The 20,298-nt window shown below is 38.6% G+C and overlaps 1 protein-coding gene across 1 annotated transcript in view; it reads right to left on the bottom strand.

The window, feature by feature from the left end:
• LRP1B (LDL receptor related protein 1B) overlaps window positions 1-20,298 on the bottom strand; it is a 641,138-nt gene that overhangs the window by 255,411 nt on the left and 365,429 nt on the right. Inside the window, exon 7 of the mRNA XM_063161579.1 lies at window positions 15,259-15,421. Coding sequence (XP_063017649.1) covers window positions 15,259-15,421 — 163 coding nt within the window. The remainder of the gene's footprint in view (window positions 1-15,258; window positions 15,422-20,298) is intronic.

Raw genomic sequence — 20,298 nt, 5'->3', positions numbered from 1 at the left:
TGTGCTGAGAGGCAGCTGCTGCCAGCTTCAGCCTCCAGTAAGTGGTGCAGCACTGAGGTGATGGCAGACAGGAGCTCACACTCCCACACTGGCAGCCGTGTCCCTCCGTACCTCCCAGGGTCACATTTAAAGAATGGAAGTGGAAACTCAGTAGAAATCCTTTTACTGAAGTTCTTCTGGGCATCAGAAAGCTATCTGTTAGAATAATGAACAACGTGCCACGGAATAAAGAACACGTCTTGCTTTGAACAGCACCAAAAAGTGAGGGGTGGCAAGGAATGTGGGGAAGGGAATGGGACATCCCACTGCTCCAGCTGAAATAGGATGCAGGTGAGTAGGATGTATAGGAAAAGCTGTCTGTATAGTGTGATTTCAACAGAACATCCCCATGGCTTCCCCTGTGCAAAATCCCCTGTCAAAATCCCCTGTGCAAAATCCCCTGTCACCATGGTATTTTCTGAAAAATCCCTTCGCCAGGATTTCTTCTCCTGGGAAGCTGAGAAGCCTCAGAGAAAAATGAAAACAATAATTTTCTGATTTGCTTCTCCTGCGTTTTGCTGCTTTGGAATGTGGTTTGGAGATTGTTTACCAACTGGTCATTGTTTGATTAGTTTCATGTGAATTGTTTTGACTTAATGACCATTCACAGCCAGCTGTGTCGAGGCTCTGGAGAGAGTCACTTTCATTAGTTTCTTGTTAAACCTTCTGTATGTATCTTTTCTCTATTCTTTAACATAGTTTTAGTACAGTAATATCATATCATATCATATCATATCATATCATATCATATCATATCATATCATATCATATCATATCATATCATATCATATATATCATATCATATCATATCATATCATAATAAATTACCCTTCTAAGAACATGGAGTCAGATTCATCATTTCCTCCCTTCATCAGGGGACCCCAAAAATACCACAATCCCCCCTTTTTTAATCCCTCTTTATAAGGATTAGTGACTCATCTATGCAGATACAAGACAGGGAGAACCTGGATCAGCAAGAGCACTTCAGGAAAGCATCTAAAAGGTGAGGCAGTGACAGCTGGAAAGGCACAGAAAGAACAGGAGCAGAAAAACATGTAGCAAGAAGAGGAAAATCCAAATCATTAAATCCCTTTTACCAAGGTAATACCCAACCAGAATCTAGACCCACATGAGTTTATCACAGTGCCAAGGAAAAACCTCCAGATAAACAGCAAGCATTATACTCAAGTGTTTACAACAGGAAACAAACAAACTTTCCTACTTCCACCAGCTGTCCAGGAAAATGGAGACCAAACAGAGACTATATAGAGTGTAGCAACTAAAAAATTAGAAGTTTGGATGAAGAACGTATTAGTGGTGGGAAATATATAAAAAGTTAAGTTGCAAGAAGTGAGTTTTCTTAGTCTAGATTAAAAGTATCTGCTAGTTTTCCTGAAGTAGCTAAAAATTCACTGCAAGAAGAGGCAAACAAACTGTTCTCTATGCCAGCTCACAGGATAATTAGAGACAATAATCTTAAATTGACAGAGGCAAAGATGTATAGTTCATGCAATCTCCTCTCTGAATGTTATGGATTATGAAATTTGGACAAAAGCTGCTTGTAGAATGTCACAGGCTCATTTATTCTGCCTTCCAAGAATGTGATAAAATAAGCAACCTCTCAACCTCTTTCTCTAATCTCTACTCCTTTTCCATACAAAGTGGACAAGGTAGGGCAGGTGTGGATCTATGTAACTTATCTCCAGGCTGTGAGATAAGTAAGAACAAAACAAAAATAAAAATGCACATAAAAATGTTACAAGTGCAAATCCAAACACTCAAATGCTAGCAAGCATTACAATTCCTGTGTTACCTTAAATTCTCCCATTACATGAGCTATCAGAATTCTCTGATTACATCCACTGGTTATTATTTCACAACACCCTCCTCATGCTCTGAGGAGTGACTGCTGCTCCCTTACATAAGTGCTGCCTCACACCCTTGCACAGAGATGCATTTTGTTCAGCTCCTGCTCAGAATGCAAAGCTGCTCATTTCCAAACAGGCACTTAGCAGTGTTCACACCTCTGTCTCCCGCTGCTTCCCAGGCATTAATGAATTCTTCTTCACAAAATCCTCCCAAGCTTAAATGAAGTGAACCTCACACAGAATTTAAACCACAATTTCAAGCCTACCCAGTAATTATGACTGCTCAGCTTAAGTTTGATGCTGCAGAGCCTGATTCTGACTGTGTCACTGAGACTGTTATTTTCAAAAACCTCATCCCAAATCACAGCCAAAACTTCTGCCTGAGGACACAGGTGGCTCATCAAGTATTATTTTTATATATATGTATAATTATACTAAAAATACATATGCAGTAGTGCCTTGTAGAACATCAGGCTAAAATAATTCACCCACAAAAGACAGGAATCCTCTCCTAAAGTCTCAGAAATCATGCACAGGAACAACATGTATTATGTAAGCAGCCTCACTTCAGCAGTCTCAGCTGTTCCCTAAATTGGGTAAGACCTGTGGGCATTCAAACCTTTCAAAATAAAGCTGCCAGCATATTGAAAGTTTAAGCACGCGTGCAAATTCCAATATTAAGATTTCACTTTTGAAAATGTTAGAATAGATATCGAGTTTTCTGAAGTGACAGCTGCATACACCAAAGTATTGTGATCTGCTAAAGTATTGCTGCTTTCAGGAAAGTCTACGTGACAAGAACAGAACAGTAATTTAACAAAGGGATTCATGCATAAAAACAAATAAACAAATAAATCCTTGAACTTTCAGAAGATGCAATGTTTTCACATCAGTAAACCATGTCAGACACTCAGGAATCCAAACAAGAGCTTGGCTTGGTGTAGTCAACCGAGTTCTGTTCCAATTTAAATATTTTGGTTAGGGGTCTGATTTTGTGTTGAAGGCAGTGTAAGCCCTGTTGGGAATGCAGTTTGCTTTTTCTCCTCTCCTTCTGCTCAGCCCCAGGAGCTGTGCCAGCAGAAAGTGCAGTGCATTTCTGTTCTGCTGGAGGAGAGCAGCCAAGAGGTGGTGCTGTGCAAGCCCTGGCTCTGGAGAAGCCTGTCAGCAAAACCCTGTGTTTGTAAAACTCACAAAGCTCTCAGAATGCAAGCAGTGCTTTCTCAGCGTGTAAAAAAGGCAGTGAGGTTCAAACACCCTCCTATTAGTAGGATATTTTCATTTAATGTCTGTTGAATAAAGATCCCTGAGTATTTTGGTTTGGGGTTTGTCGATTTGCTGTCAAATCCTAATGAATAAAAATGATCTAGACAAAACTGAAGCAGAGTCAATGAGATTATTTTTTAACTCGATGGCCTTTTCCTAGATTTCCCTGTGCTAAAGGTTTGCCTCCTCAGTGAGCTAATTACCCATTGATTCAAAGTAAACAAGTTTTTCAAGTGCCAGCCTGGACACTGCCCAAACTCCTAAATTCTGTTCCTTGGAAACACAAAGACTGAGGCCAACTGAAAATTTGGACCAAGTTTTTTGTGTGCACAGGAAGGTGTTTGTGTGTGAAAATGAACCAAATACCCCAAGCTAACTGGTAATGAGCAAACTTCAAAAGGTTTGGAAGTTTCTAGCACAGAGCATATTCATTTCAGAATCAAGACAGAGCCAATGCTCCCACATTTTGAGGATTTTTGCTGGAGTTTTCAGGATGGTGAAGCAGAAATTGATTCTCTTTCCACTGTAGGCTGACACAGTTGTGTTTCAATTGATAACTCTGGGCAGTGTATTTAACAGCTCTGTGACTGATCAAACACAGCAAAATGTGGAAACCCAGGGCACAGGGAATATTTCTCTGTCTGCTCCGGGGTGCCCTGACCCCCAGGGCAGCACTGACTGTGACCCTCATTCATGGAGAAAGTTTCCCAGACCTAAGATAGACCAGAACCCACAAAAGTGTGAAATAGATTATGTTATAAATAGAGAGTAGTGTTGGTGTATCACTTGGTGAGAAATTGAGGTTTTTGGGATTTTTAGTGTGTGGATGGAAGCAAGATGGAGGGCACAGGGTGTCATCCTGGATTTCTTCTCCATGCTTCTTCTTATTTCTTCTTCTTGTGTTTGGGTGGCATTTTGTAATTGGGCAGAAAAGTCCCCATTGCAGCTCTGTGGGATCAGTTATTAGGTTAAAAGGGAAAATAATCCAGGTATCAGCTCTTAATTGGATAGTTTAGCCTTAAAAGACCTTGGAACAAGAAATTGATGGCCATCTTGTGCCTTCTGACGAAAAGCTGCCGAACTCACAGCAGTGAGACTGTTTTACTGATCAGAAATAATAAACAGCTGAGTCTGAACATGAACTACCATCTCAAGTGCCTTCAATCCAGACCCAGAAATCTGCTCCTCATCCCCAGTGGCCACAACCTTCTACCCAAGGCAGCAATTTGCCTCCTTAACCACCAGGTGAGAAAGCTGCTCATGCTGCTTTATGAGCACAAAACCAAACAATTAAACTTATAATTTAACCACTCAAATCAAGGCAATTCCTAAAAAGCAGGATAGGAACTTCTGCATGTGTTCCAGGATAAATTTTTGGTATCAAACTCCCCTTAAAACCCAATTTGCAGTTTCATTTGCAGCAAATCCTCTATAAGAAGAAAACAAAACTTCCTAGAATTTATGTTTTGACCCATTTTCCTTACAATCTCTCAAATTCCTCCAAGTGGAGAAAAAAAACAAAGGGTTACTTTGGTAATGATTGAGCCATAGTTTTAAATAGCAGCACGGAAACGTTAGTAAATAGAATTATTGACATTTATTCTTCTAGCACACCATTCTTTGACATTATAAGCTTCCAAATCTGCACACACATACATCCTGATGTGAAATTCAAGGCTGAACCTTGAATCCCTTCCAGACAGACAGTCCCAAGTGTCCTAGTGACAGAAGGGCTTCTACATCAGTTAAATGCTAAGGTTGCCTCAGACTTAAGTTTTTCCTCTATTTACCAATATCTGCTAATTAAAATTAATTTTCCTGTTCTTTTTTTATAAGAATTAAAATCTACCTAGCAATTCTTCCAGTCTTACATAGGAATAGTATGGATTTTCTCTTCTAGAATAGGTTACCACAGTTCCTGCAAGTTTTACACAGGCCATGAGGTTTTTATATTTCTTTATTTCCTATTAATATCTCCAGATTTCCTCCAGCTTTTCTCTATTTTCCACCCAAAGGGTCATATTGCAGCTGAGCTCAGCAAGGCATGTTCACCCTACTGAGAATAGAAACAAGGCCACTGACATGCAAGAAACCTCAGGAAAAAAAATAAAACTGGAAAATCAATATATATTTAAAAAATAGCCATCCATGTAATCAGCCCTGAGAAAACAACAGCTCTATCAAGATGATATCATCACACTGCTGATGAATTAACTGAATTGACTGAATTCATCATTTCTGTTACTCTGGGTGGTTCTGGTTAATGCAGAGTAAGAGAAATGGACTCAATGATCCTTTTGGGTCCCTTCCAACTCAGAATATTCCATGATTTAGTGGTTTTATGCTTCAAACATGGCATCTGCACAGGCAGTTATTTATCTTGTGGGAAGAAAGGAAAGAATGGCATGGCAAGAAGTTATTAGAAAATTCATGGTTTGTACAACTCTGCACTACTGCAATGCTAAGACTCAGTTAAAAACCACAAGAAATATGTGGACTGCACTAGGAGAACAGATTTGGAAAACTTTATAACACAATAATACACTATCTGTGTATTATTATCTGTCTCATAAACATAAGCTTTTTTTCCTGTTTTAATTTTGTCCATTTTAGAGGAAAAAAACTCTATCACTATCTATGGAAACTTTTAGGTCTAGACTAATAAAAGTACATCTGAAAAAAAAAAAAAGGGTCCTTAGCAGCTATATTTTCAATTCTGTTCTTGCTCTAATTCATATCAGAGCCTGTCTTCAACATAAATGACCTTACAGAAGCTGGTTAGATAATAAGACAATCAGGTAATAAAATAAAAAAAAATAAAAAAAAAGAAAGGAGAATTCAAATGGACATGAACATTATGTCCATGCATTATGGAGCCTTAAACTCCCATTTATATTCTCATTCAGAAACAAAGTGGCCTCAATTGCCTCCGGCTTAATTGCTTTCAACTGGAAGAAAATCACTGCTAAAGTTGCTTAAATCACGTAGCTTTTGAGTGGACATCTTAGTTATGACAAAAAACACAAAATAAACCAAAAAAAACCAAACAAAAACCCCATTAAAAAACAAAACAAAACAAAACAAAACAAAACAAAACAAAAAAAAAAAACCACACCAAACTTGAAGACTTCTGTTCCACGGAAAATGACATGTCCATTTCTGGGTCTCCTTAAAAAAAAAAAAAAAATCTAATTCATAGGTCTATGGTAATTTCAGTAAAAGAAAAGCATTTTGAGCAGAAGCTTAATTAGAAGCTTAATTAGTGAAGGGCTGAGGGTGAGGGGTGTGAGGAGAGGCAGCAGAGTGAGGGCTCCAATAATCCACAGGGAGGTGTGAAGCTGGGTGGGAGGATGTGTTGGATCAGCTGTGGATGCCCCCAGGCAGTGCAAACGCAGCTCAGAGTTTTATTTGTGCTGCTCATGTGCCCAGCCTGGTTTGCTGAGCCACTTCTGATGTTCAGGGCCCCAAAGCAGAGGGCAGAGCTGGTTTGGGTGATGAAAATATTGTGATTTGACAGCTCAGCTCTCCAGGAGAACCTGATCCTCTGAGAGAGGCACCACGCTGACTTTGTGCTCCTCTGCACCAAACTTGAGATAAATGAAGAAAACTTTTACTGACTTACAAGCTATTTTTTAGTTTTTTTAAAATTTTTCTTTTTACGAACCACAGCTGTCTTGTAATTCCACAAATGTTTTTGTATTGCATTCCCACTGATTTCTTTTCATACTTGCTGACACTGCTCAAATGTTGTTCCTCTTAGCAGCAATATATGAAATCCATTACAGGGCACATGCTGCATAAGAAAAAAGGCTCACTTCAGTTCATGCTTCACCAGTGTTACTCTAGTTAGCTTTTCATTCTCCAGGCAGTATTGTTATAACACCAAGTCTCAGAACATCAGTTCTGAACTATTCTAATAACATTGCCAATGTTCACTGTGCCAGCTCTTTCACAAAGGATTATTATCAAAAAATACATCCTTTGTCACTGCTATCAGTACTTTTTTTTTGTATTCTCTGAATGCAGCTTGGATTGGGCACCAAATACAGCCCACCTTCAGGGTATATAAGAAGAGTGGATATTAATTATACTCATCCATCTTTATTTTCAGCAATGTTTGATTAATGAAAAGGTATGCACAACAGAACACACAACATTTCTTGAGAACATGCATGTACCAAACCTGTTCAAGCCTATTCTGTTTTATTGCTTTGATTATAATTGCCACTTCAATCCAGACCAATAACCTGACATTGTGAATGAGTTTCTTTTTAATGTAGTTAGGTCAGATGCTTGGTATTTTAATTCCTATAGTTTTGTCAGCAACCCTGAGTCCTTTTCCACTGAATTAGCTGACTTTTTCATACAAGCTCATATCTTTACATGTTCATAAATCAAATTTTAGTTATTTGTTAGTTTGCTGTTAAAAAGAACCATAATTTCTCCTATCTTCTGTTTGCACATGAATGCAGAATTGTTGTATCACCTTATTTTGGAAATGAGACCAGTTCTTCACTAATTAAGCTTCTGCACAAAATGCTCTTCTTTTCTTGGAATTACCCTAGATCTATGAATTAGAACTTGGGGTTGTTTTGAGGTTTTTTGTGACGGAGACACAGAAATGAACATGTTATTCTGCTCTTCTACTCATGCACTGCTCTAATTCATATCAGAACCTCTCTACAACATAAACATGTCTTCAGCACGTGACGATATCTCCTTTTTCTTACCAAGTGCAGCAGCCACAAGGTTTCCCAGTGAGCAGACCCGTGCTGCTGCACTGGAATTGAAGTTTCAAGAGAGAAAAGATCCAGGGGGAAATGCAAAGGTGAAAGAGTTTTCTGTCTCAGTTTACTTACAAGAATTAAAAGATGGAATAGCAAGGAACTGGAAACAGTTTTGTAAAACCTGAGATCAGACAAAAAAACCCTTTTTTTCATAATTTTCTAGCAAGAATTTGAGTTAAAGGGATAAAAAAAAAAAAAAGAAGTGGAATAATTTTAAAAAGTGTGGTTTTGGGGTTTGTTTTTTTTTTGGTCTGATTAAGTATCCTTTCTTCTCTCATCTTATTTTGGCTCCTCTATTACACCTTCTCCAACTATTCACAGCCTGAAAGAAGTTGTGGAGGGGGAGGATGAGCAACAGAATAAGAATTCTTAATGAAAACTTTCATATTATGATTAGTTATTACAAAATTCTTAGTGTTTTTTGGTTAGAGGGGTTTTTTTTGTTTGTTTTGTTGGGGCTTTTAAAATAATTTTTTTAAGATTCTTTTTCAGGCCGTTTTTAAATGTTTTTTGATGTGAGTGAGTCTTATTTGTATCTTACAGCTCTTTGAAAACCTTTGTGACAAGAAAAGGAGCTGAGCTCTTTTAATAATGGCATGTTATTAAACCACTAATGATTTGGCTGTTTAAAAGTGAGCTGTAATGATTATAAATATCCTCTTTGATCAGCAGAAAATGGTGACTAATCTGATAGGGAAAAAAAAAACCCCAAAGTTTTAAGACTCAGAGTCTCTCCTAAGCCCAATGGCTGCTATGAAAGCTCAAAGGTAAGAGAGTAAAAAGAGAATAAAACAGGCAGCAGACAATAAGTGCAGATGTTTTATTTTTACCCTGAACTACTCTCCTGTCTAAATAACAATGAAGGAAAAAATGTATGTTTGACCTCCCTTCCTTTTTGAATTTCTATTCTTCCTTCCTGCAAATCTTTCAGCTCCTCACTGATACCTCCAGGCAAACATGAGCTGGATGCAAACTCAGTTCATTTTGCCTAATATAAATTGCATTTATGGTTTGATTTTTATTTTTTTTTTTGGGGAAACACATAGGTACAGAAAGAGAAGAAAAACAAAATGACTGTCAATAAATTTGTTTCACAAAGTTCTCTCTCCACCCCTCACCAGCTGATTTGCTCTTTGCTGGCTGTTGGGGATTTATTAATGCAGGATATCAGGGCTGGCCTTGGGTTCTGTCCCATCAGAGACCTCACCCATCTTCTGTCAAAAATCCCATCAAGCAGGACAGATCTTGCTGCCTTACATGTCTACCCATGATGGCAAACAGGCTGAGCTGTCAGCCCAAAACTCTTTCTATTTATACCTTCAATCTCTTTGACTCACTAAGATCTGTTTTCCATTCTCTAGGATGGCTTTTCCAGACCCCAGGCACCATCTCCTGACCATGGCTCTCTAATAAGGAAAACTTTTCATTCAATGATGTGGAAATTTTTCCATTTCCTTTGATTTTTAGTGAAAAGTGCTCGGTTGACCTTGCACTGCATTTTGATCTAACCAAGAAAAGCAAACATCCCACAAGGATGGTCACACACAGCTTGAGAATAAACATTTGCAACAGCATCTGAACACCCTGATCGCAACAGGGTCATGACCAAGCCCCAGTTTCCTCCTCTTACCTCTACCAGATTTCAGAGGTAGCATAAATTCAAAAGTAAATCTAAAACAATAAAAACATTTTAAAAAAAGAAAAAAAGGGCAGAATTAAACATTTCTTATGATTCTTCTTCCAGATCCCTCAAATATGGTATCTTAAAGCTGCTGTCCAACTCTGTTCTTATACAGAAGGCTAAATTTCAAAATATCTTCTTATCCCCCCTTGCTTCCTGCTGTCTTCTGAAATTTTAGACTTTTTGAGGCAAATTCCCCTATTGTGTTTTACACAATGACATTGTGTATTTTTAATTATCATTATTATTTTCATACTGTGGCTTTGATTTGAGCCACAGAAGAAATCTGTGCTTAGCATCTTCAGAATCAGTGAGGAGGTTCACAGAATAATATTTTTATATTTTTTCCTTGGAATAAATTTCTGAGATGATGAAGTAGACAACTTCAGCTGTTAATTCTTCACTTGTTTCCCTCATTCCCCTTTGTTAATCCCAGAGGTATCAATTGATTGCTAATACAGACTTAAAATGCAACAGAGTATTTGGGGTTTTTTTGCTGTTGTGCATTTGTTTGTTTTTTTCCTGACTCACTAACATTACCAAGAAATGGTACATCTACCATAACACATTAATAACTGTTGTTATTATTCAATCATCATAACACAATCTTCTCTTGAATGCATTCACAAACGCTGTGTGGAAGGAATAAGTGGAGCCTGTGGGTTTTTTTGTGTTTCTACACCACAGCAGAAAGAAAAGCCGATTAAAAGATTTATTCAAATATTTACATGACACACACTGTTGCAGTATTAAAATGTGAGCTTGCTCCTTTTACAAATCTCTTTAGAAGTCTTTTCTCCCCTTTGTTCCTAATACAACTTTTAAATGGCAGTCACAAGTCTGAATGACTCCAGCAATGACTCAATTGTTCATCCCCTCTGGTTCTTCTCTTCCCTCTCCTCCTCTTCTCCCCATCAATCCAGCATCTCTTTTAGTGATCTCCAGTGTGCCCGGGCAGCCCAGAAACCCACCCAGCAGCTCCTGCCTGGTCACAGGCAGAGGGGACAGGTCAAGGTGAGGCCCCACCTGCAGAGCTGCCTCCATCCCTGGCATCCTCAGCACAGGAAGGACCTGGGGCTGCTGAGAAACTCCTGGAGGCCACAGAGATCTCCCAGGGCTGGAGCCAGGCCGGGAGAGCTGGGGGTGCTCAGAGGAGAAATGGGAAGGGTTTGGAGAGACCTCAGAGCACCTTCCAGAGCCTAAAGGGGCTCCAGGAGAGCTGGAGAGGGACTGGGGACAAGGGATGGAGGGACAGGAGACAGGGAATGGCTTCACACTGAAGGAGGGCAGGGTCAGATGGGATATGGGGAAGAGATTTGTTCCTGTGAGGAGGTGAGGCCTGGCACAGGTGCTCAGAGAAGCTGTGGCTGCCCCATCCCTGTAAGTGTCCAAGGCCAGCTTGGACAGGGCTTGAAGCAACCTGGGATGTTGTATGAAGGCAGTGCAATCCATCTATCATCGTTGTCCTGGGACGTTATAGCCAGGCCTCCAGGCTGTAATTGCTTATCTTGTGGCAAGAAATCAGAGCTATTTTTGCTTACATAATCCTCAAGCCAGTCAGGTTTTTTAACTGGCTTTTCCTCATCCCTACTTCTACCACTGTAAATTGGAGTAGTCTTGAAGCTGGTTTGGAGGCACAATTACTACATGTATGGCTGTGGTTGACTGGAACACTTGTCCTCTGGATTTAATAGGAAATGGTGTCCCTGCCATGACAGAGGGTAGAACAGGCTGAGTTTTAAGGCCCTTTCCAACCCAAACTGTTCTGGAATTCTGCCATGATTCTATGGAGACTCATGTAGGAGGTGTCTAAACAATTTCCTTACTCCTCACTCTGCTCCACACATCCTTCCAAGCTCCAGCCTTGCTCTGCACATCCTCTTTGCAATGTCACCCTGCGTAAGCTCCAATCACACATCTCCTTATGCCTGAACAGTTTTGTCAGTGGATGCTACATCAATACCCTCCACATTTCAAACCTCACCTCCCTGAAGTTCATCCTTTTCCATAGGCCTGGGAAATAAAGTAGAAAGTTGTGGCTGGCATCCCAAAAAAGCATCACAGCCATTGGTACAAGCTGCACATTTCTGGAACCAGGAGTAGCCCCAAGTCTGCAGCCTCATCTGCTCTTGCTGTCCTTTCCCAGCATTCCCAAAGAAATCAGAAAATGGGAATTAAGAAAAATTAAAAACACCCTGGTATTTATATTATTCCATATATTATTCCATATATATCAGATGTCTGAGCAGCATGACCAGGACTGAAGTGTAGGGAGGGATCTGCAGCACATCCCCCTGCACCAAGGCATTTTTGCTCTGTAAAATGGTGCAGCACATTCTCCATGGCCATTGTGGTGCAGTGCAAAGCAGCAATTTGCCTTGAACACTGGAGGCAATTAAGTAGGCATATTTAGAGAATAAATATGAAGATGTACACAGTTAGCATTCCACGAGATTAATTCCTAATGTTCCTGAATGTATTCAAATATCTCATGGCTTGAACAACAGGCATTGCATGCTTCTTATTAAATACAAAGAGATGCACAGCCATAGAAAAATAAAATGCTCTGTGTAGAACCATCCTCTTGTGAGTTTTAAATGTGTTACCTTCCCCATCATCAATGCCTGGTGATCAGAGTCTCATGAATATTCCAATGGAATACTGGCTGGAACACTCTGAAAAACCATTCCCCATGAGTACAGCAGACCTGAACTGAGGATCCCAGCTAAACCCATTCTAACCCAGCTTGTATTTGTTTCATGTTGACAGTCAGCAGCACCATCATCAATTTTACACCAATTTCATGGACCAGCAAAAGTAATTGCTTCTGTTCCCTGACCACTGAAGAAAAGAAGTCCTGTATTAAAATTTATCAAAGCTATCAACTGCAGACCTATGGAGCCAAACATCTTAGTTCAAAGGCATTTGATAGATAATGTATTATTGTAAAACAATTTATTCTCCCTCTCTGCTACCAATTGCCACTTTATTTCCTACTCTCCTTGTCCTTTTCCTTCAGTCCATGTTTCACTGCTGTGTCTGGGCTCTGACGTGCTCCCAGGCATCAGTGGATGCACATTCCCTGCCCCTGGAAATGCTCTCCTTACCACAGGTCTGACACTTACACTGTGCAACCCTTAATTGGTAATTAGTTAATGAAAGAGATGAGTACCAGCCCTGCAAAACCCCTAACTGGGTAAGTTAGCATCTCACTGACGGAAACAGGTATTTTTCTGGTGGTTGTGCATTAGATCTAGCCTGGAATAACCAAAACATCAAACACAGTTCAGAATGATAAAGTGCTGAAAAGTGCTGCCAAAGTAACGTGCTTGGAAAAGAAACATAACAAACGTGGCTCTTCAAGAGCTGTATGAATAGAAAAATCTTTTTTTCTCTCAATTTCAAATTCAGTTTTATGAGAATAAAACTTTTATGAAAAATTCTTTCACCCCCTGTGTGATATGAAAGAGGCTCAGTAGTTCAAGTTCCATTGTAAGCTCACAGGAGAATATTCAAACCATCACCACTAAACATCACACAGAACTTGCAGGCACACAGATGTAAAATTAACCACACTCAGGAAAGATATTCCTGAGTGCAGTGAGGGGAACCATTTGGAATGAGCAAATTTTCCACCATGCCTTGGCTGTTTCATGGATAAAATCAGAATTTCTGGTTCCTGGCATAACTGAACTCTTAACACGCAGATGTGAACATGCAAGAATAGCAGGGCTTGACCCTGTGCTACTACAGGAGGTTTATCACAGACATAAAGGCTTAGGATCACACTCTGAATTTTTTAGAATTGGAAATGGTCCCCTCTGAAATAAACAGCAACACATTCAGAGCTCAACTTGCACTATGGATGGTTTTGTAATTTTTTAAATAAAATAAACCCACTAAGTTATGAAGAGAGCAGTAGCACCCTAAAACTCTGACACCAAAATAAGTTGCAACTGCAATCAGCATGAAAGGCTTAAAAGAAATAAAGGACAGAAAACAGAAGACAAAAGAAAGGATCAGGAGATTTTTTTTAAATAGCCTGAATGCTTTTTCATTATATGTTTACATTCTGTATCAAAACCCAGTCAAAAACTAACATAATAAATATATAATTGGGGTTTAGCAGTTAAAATGTATGTTAGGTATCCAATGAACAGAACAACATACACCAGATAACTAATACAGATGCCAAAAAAAAAACCAATAATGAAATAACTGCTGAACTACAAAACATGCACTCTGATAAAATTTTCCACGCTGTGTTTTCACCACAAAATAAATGGAGATTGCTTAATGAGAATAAGAAACAGTGTAAAATACCATTGTGACCTTTCTCCTCCAGGCCAGCCCTTCCCTCTCCCCAGAGCAGCCTCTCTTCACCTGGCCCTGAGCAGCAATGGTTTGTAGCCAGTGATAACAATTGAAATCTCTCATTTTTCTGTCCCTCCTCACAAAACCAAAGGCTTGGGCACAATTCCTACATCCCTGACAGTTAAGATTAGCTAATGACAAGCTTTGGATTCATCCAGTAAATCCAGCAAAGAATATACAAGTAAAGGCATAGAAAAAAAGGCTGCTGTCAGCAAATTTGAAAGCTTCAAGTTCTTTCAGATCAGAACTTGCAGAAAATCAATTTCTACATGAATTTTTATTTTTCTTTTTAAACCACTCTGCAGTCAGATCAAGTCAAGCTAACCATCTGCTGCAGAGAGAAATACAGCTCTACTCAAGATCACATTATCAAACTTCTTTGTAAAGTTTACATGCAAGCTGTTCCTGTCAGAATTGAAGTCATTGTGATAATGCTTCCTAATATTCGTTCAGGCTTTAAATAAAGACTGACAAAAGTCCACATATGGATGACAAGCTGTTCTACTGTAAATATTTTTGTATTTGTTGAGAAGGGGCTTATGGCAGTTTAGGACATATTCCATCAGGGATTTTGGTCTGAACTACTTACTGACTAATAAAACCAAGGTAAAATCCTTGCTCAAAACCATTACCAAAATTTAGTTATAAATTAATTTGATCCTATTTCTACTCCTATTTAGTAATGCTTTTACATCATTATTGCTTAAAAACTTTTCCCAGCTGGTGGATGTTATAAATTGGAGGATATTTAATACTCTGTATTTTAAGCAATTTAATTCCCAACTGGCACTGAATGTAGTTATCTGTGGAACAGAAAATGGTAATTTTACCATTAGAGCTGACCCTCTAAAGAATAGTAAAATTCTTCCACTTTTTTTGTGTAAATAAGCTCAGTACACTCATTTCCAATATTCCTGTAAATGAGGGGATAGATCAAAAAATCCTTCAGAAACTCCTTTCCCACATGCTTTAGTTAGAGGCACAACTTACAGAACAGCAAACACAAAAGCAAATGTTGTGACAAGCAGGGATTAAATTGCTTTCTCAGTTTGGATTCCATTTTGAGAATTCACAAGGCACATGCTGCAATAATTATTGCAATTAACACAGGTAACTATTTGCTCCAAGTTCATTACACATTATTGCTTTAGTATAGCAACTATGCAAGTAACTCAGTACAGCAAAGGAAAAATAGTTATTAAAACCCTCATGTGAAATGAATGTTAGTGCAAGGAAAGAGCCTTACCCTGCTGTTGGATCAAGAGCTATGGCCTTGGGGTTGCTCAGGTCCAGCTCGATGAGGGTCACACACACTGAGCCGTTCTGGCTGCACGCAAAGATCCTGTCGCTGACTTGATCCACAAAGTAAAAATTCCCCGTGATCCAGTCCATTGCTATTTGCTGCACATCTGCCAAAAAGAAAAAGGAAAAAAAGAAAAAAAAAAAAAAAAAGAGCTCAGGAGTGCAGTTCCAATCCAAGTGACTGCTGGCTGCTCTGCCAGCAGATGCTCCTCTCACTTAAAGAGCTCCAGCTGCTTTACATCTATTACAGGGCTTCTAACAAGGAACCCAATCCTCAATACACAAATAGGGGTTGGGGAGAATTTTTTCCCCTTTAAGTACAGACATCTGATTGCAACTGCAGTGGTTTGAAAGATGCACATTTGTTCTGAGCTCTGTTAAATATTTCTAAGTCTGTCACTGTGATTTTTTTAATGGTCTCCTCAGAAGCAGCAGCACTGAGTGATGGTGCACCTGTGACACAGCTGGAGCACTGGTGGTACCAGGCTGCTGGGGAAGGCAGCTCTGAAGGCACTCAGATTCTGGATTTGGTGTTCCAGGATGTCTGCCAGAACCTGGGGATGGTAAACTTTAAACTTCACATTTGTAAAGTTTAAAGGAGTTTCTTGGTTATATTTAAAGGGGACTAAAAGCAGACCAGAAATACTTAATAGAAATAAATAAAATATTATATGCATGTCTAAAACCACCTTATATCTTCACTCATTTTAATTTAAAAACTTTTTTCTTGTAGTTCTGGGGTATCTAGATGCTGCCAGATTGCTGATAGTTGCCACAAGAAGTAGCATTGAAGTAAATTTTCTGTGATAATATAGAGACATTCACTAACAACCAAGTTTTCCTTCTCAGGACTCTGTGGCAGCTCCACAGCACCCTAACACAGGCTGCTCCCTCTGTTCTTTTCCATGTGGGATCCTGGAACCACCCTCTGTAAATGCCTTATAAATCCTCCATTTTTCTTATAAATCAGCTGATCTGCCCATGCACCATCTTACTATTACACTAAGCAAAAGTATGGAGAAGTGCATAAAGGACAAAATTTTACCAATTTTATGTAACTAAGATTTCTTCCTCTTCTTATTGACAGTATTGTATTGATAGCACTGTGCAGGACAGAATTAGTTATTCTTTAATAAAGAATACTGCAATTAATAGAAAAATATATCCTGTTAAATATATCCTGTTTTCAATAATCAATACCAAAGATTTTTTATTTGAAAATCTTAAATATGTTTATTACACTACAGTGCTTTCAAAATAGTGCTAACATAAGCTGAGATTCTGTCATGATAAAAGAAGCCAGATTGATAAAATATCATTACACAGAGAAACTGTTGTTGTTTGTTTGTTTTTTTTTTAACTTTTAGTTTTCTGTATGTTTATAATCCTTCAGCTGGGGAATTTTTAGGTTTGCTTTTCACAATCCAAAAAAAAAAAAAAAAGTTGCTTCCATCACATCCATGCTGCACTGGAGAAAAGTAAGTAAACTTGATTGAACAAAAATTGAATTCATTGAGTTTTTGATGATAAATCAGGACTTATGAGCCTTGTACTTAAAACAGACATGGAAGCTCATTTTTTGTCCTTCAAAGTGCAGGTAACTTAAACAAGATTTACTCAGTGAAATACCAGGAACACCAACTGTATCCCACCTCAGCCATCCCATTACACAGTTCACTGCTGTCTTCTGTCTCTCCCATTCCTGCCCTTCCACTGCTCATTTCCCTTTTAATTCAAAGGGAATATTGCTCCTGATAGGTCCCATTACCAAGATCTGCTGAGCCAGAATAAAGAAATGCTCCATTTAGCCCAATATCCAAACTCCAGAGAAGGCCAATGTCAGATGCACTGCGAGATATGTGAGTACTGATATATTTCAGACAATAGGAAGGAAACACTATTTTTTTCCCTCCCGTTTTCCAACCAAAATATGGGACATGCTTTTTAAAATGCCAGAAGAAAACTCTGTTCATCTGGAAATCAGTAATAATTAAAGCATTTTCAACACGCCTGCTTACCATTTTCTGAAGTTGGATTTGTGGAATGAAAAAAATTATGGTTTACTGATTCAGGGAGACTTTTGAAAATTACAGATAAGCTCCCGTGTAACAGAAGCATTTCAGAAAATATCTTTGAAATGGAACAAAAGGTACAAAAGGGATCCAATTTCAAACATTTGTAGAAATAAAACTAGTAATTAAATTCCTGCAAGGAGAGCTCTAGAAGATTGCTGTAGATGAAAAGTGGTTGAAAAGGAACAAGGTTAAGTAGCAGCCTGTTGGTGGAGGGTGTGTTTTTTTCTTATTGTGTGAATGTACCTATTTTGAGATAAAAGTGATACATATGTGAAAGGCACATCACACACAGGTTATTGGATTTGTTAACATAACAGTACTTGGAGTTATAAAATGTTTGCTCTGTTCTTTCCTTAGGTTTTTGGTAACATATCACAAGAAATTGCACCAAACAACTTGTTGTTTGCTTTTTTTTTTTATGGAAACCAAGAATAATTTGTTCAAGGTCATATTAGGGATACCCATTTGCATTAGGTAGTTAAAGCTGAGCTCAGCATTCCAAGAAAAGTGAGACATCTAGAAGCAATACCACGCCATAAACTTTGTGTCAAACAGCATTGGTAGCTTATTTATCCAAGTTCCCTGCCCAGCAGGATTTGGGAAGGGCATGGAGCTCCCACTAGCACAGGCTTTTGGAGAGGTTTAGGCTCATTCCAACTGCATTCCTTGTAAAGCTGTTCTTTCCATGGTTCCTCACTTTAATTACAGGGTTTCCAGAACAAGCAACACATTAATTCACAGTAATTTTCTGCAGAAGAAGAGACTGCCAGGGAGATGTCTTGAATCAAGGGTTTAAAGAAACTGAAAGAGTTAAAAGTTTAGCTAGATTCATTTAGGAGGGGATAGAAACAGTTAAGAGTATAGCAAGAAGAAATAATAAGGGATAGTTAATCCTTAGTAGATGGAATGGTTAAGGCTAAGATATAAATAATGTATTTGTCTTTACTGTGTTTAAAGAAGCAGGATGGGATGTGGATCTGATTGTGAAAAAGAAGAGGACCTGGGCCCTGAAACTTGATCTATAGCCAAGGGGTCAAAGCCTGCCAACAACACAAAAATAAAGGTCACTTTGAGCTCAGAAGAGCACCCATCCATTTAAGAACCCACCCACCCATTTGAAGTGAAAGACTGCAAAAGTGTGAAAGAACTTTGGACTCATTTAAATACATTTTAATACTAAACAGGGATAGGTGGGGTTAGGTGATGACTAGGTATTAGGTGTTTTGGGAATTATATGAATATGTGAGACATTTTTAGATAAATAGAGCCTGTGATTCTTTGCACGTGCCTTTGGAAATTGTTCCGCTTGTGCCCAGTGCTGTAATAAACACCACTTTTCAACTTTAATTAGTTGAAGAATCATCTGTCTGTGCCTCATCCTGCTATGCAGAGAACACTTCCCTCCAAACCAGCCCATCACTGTCCTTAGCAATTCCTGTGGGCACTGAGCACATTTGGCATCTGTGTGTTGGAGCCACCATGGATCTGCTCTGGGGTTTGTCTCTGTTCCTGTGTTGGACACATCCACCTTCCTACCAGAGAAGTTTGTAAAGCATCGTCCAGGTCCATTCCCCCACCAAACTAAATTCTACATGAGAAATCCCCTCATCTGGCAGAGAATGGGCTGTGTGAATCCCATTTTATCCCCATGCTTTGGCAGCAGCTCTGCATGAAGCTGCTGTGAATGTTTCCCCATCCATCACACGAGTTGCACCCACTGCAAACCACTGAGGAAAGGCTCTGGTTGAACTGGGGGCTTTTAAAATATAGATAAAACTTTTTGTATTCAAGAAGTTCCTGAATTCATTTCATGCCTATTTCTGGATTCATATTTAAACCCCACTATGTGCAGATGTCTGGTTCACTCACATCTTTAAAGTAATTAATCTTTTTTTCTTTCATTTGCATGGTTTCAGAAGTCTCTAAAAAGGAATGTTTTCCCTTGAAAACACACATATTTATTCTGAGCAATCTTCTATATAGTTCTGAGAGCTTTTCCTATATTAATAACAGTTTCCTTGGAGCATTTCTGCCAAATGTGATCATCTTTCCTTTATTACTTTCTAAAAACTAGGATTTCCTCTTAGGGACTTCATAAAGAATAGTTAAGACAGCATATAGGTTAAATTCTGCTCTACTTAATGACATTATGTAGACTGTGGGCACAACAAAAGTGTGTCTGAAAGTGAACTTTTCCTATGTCTTTTAAACATTCAGACATTATTAGACCTTTAGAGAAAATAATAATTTCATATAAGGGTGGCTAAATCTTCAAAGGGTTCTGGAAATATATGTCTTATGGCCAATCCATAGTTTATGGAAATCAGAGAAAAATAGAATGGCTCTCTTCTTTTACTTTGATTTTCCAACATATATCTTGTATGAATTATTACATTTATTTCCATTTCAAATCAAGACTAGCACAAGACTTCAGATTTTCAGCAGAAGAGAGGCAAAAGCCATGACATATTCCTGTATTCTGTTACTGCCTTAATCAAGGATTCTGCCTATGCGCTATCTATTAAAATCAGTGTTATATTAACAGATTTCATTTTTCCCAGATGTAGAAACAAAAATTAGCAAACTTTTTCCTGTTAAAAGCTTCAGTATAAACATTCCTTGGTTTTAATGTAAAAATGCTCTGAGTAAATTACTCAGTGGAATTCTGGAGTTGTTGGACTGTTTTTGAGAAACTTCTGAGTGAAGTGGGGAATGATTTTGGATGAAACGTAATTAAAATTTGAAATACATCTTGAACTCTCCAATCTTGTCAATTATGAAAAAGATAGACAAATTCTCACTATTTTAAGGGAAAGAACTTGGCTCCCACTGCCTTATATAGTCAATTTTTCCTTAGTCTGGACATTGCAATGAAAAGATCCTCATATATGCATAAATAAATCAGTATT

The sequence above is a fragment of the Melospiza melodia genome, chromosome 8, assembly GCF_035770615.1.
Source record: "Melospiza melodia melodia isolate bMelMel2 chromosome 8, bMelMel2.pri, whole genome shotgun sequence".
Taxonomy (NCBI): Eukaryota; Metazoa; Chordata; class Aves; order Passeriformes; family Passerellidae; genus Melospiza; species Melospiza melodia.
Note: the sequence above shows the minus strand (reverse complement) of the source record. Positions and strands in the feature narration are given on the sequence as shown.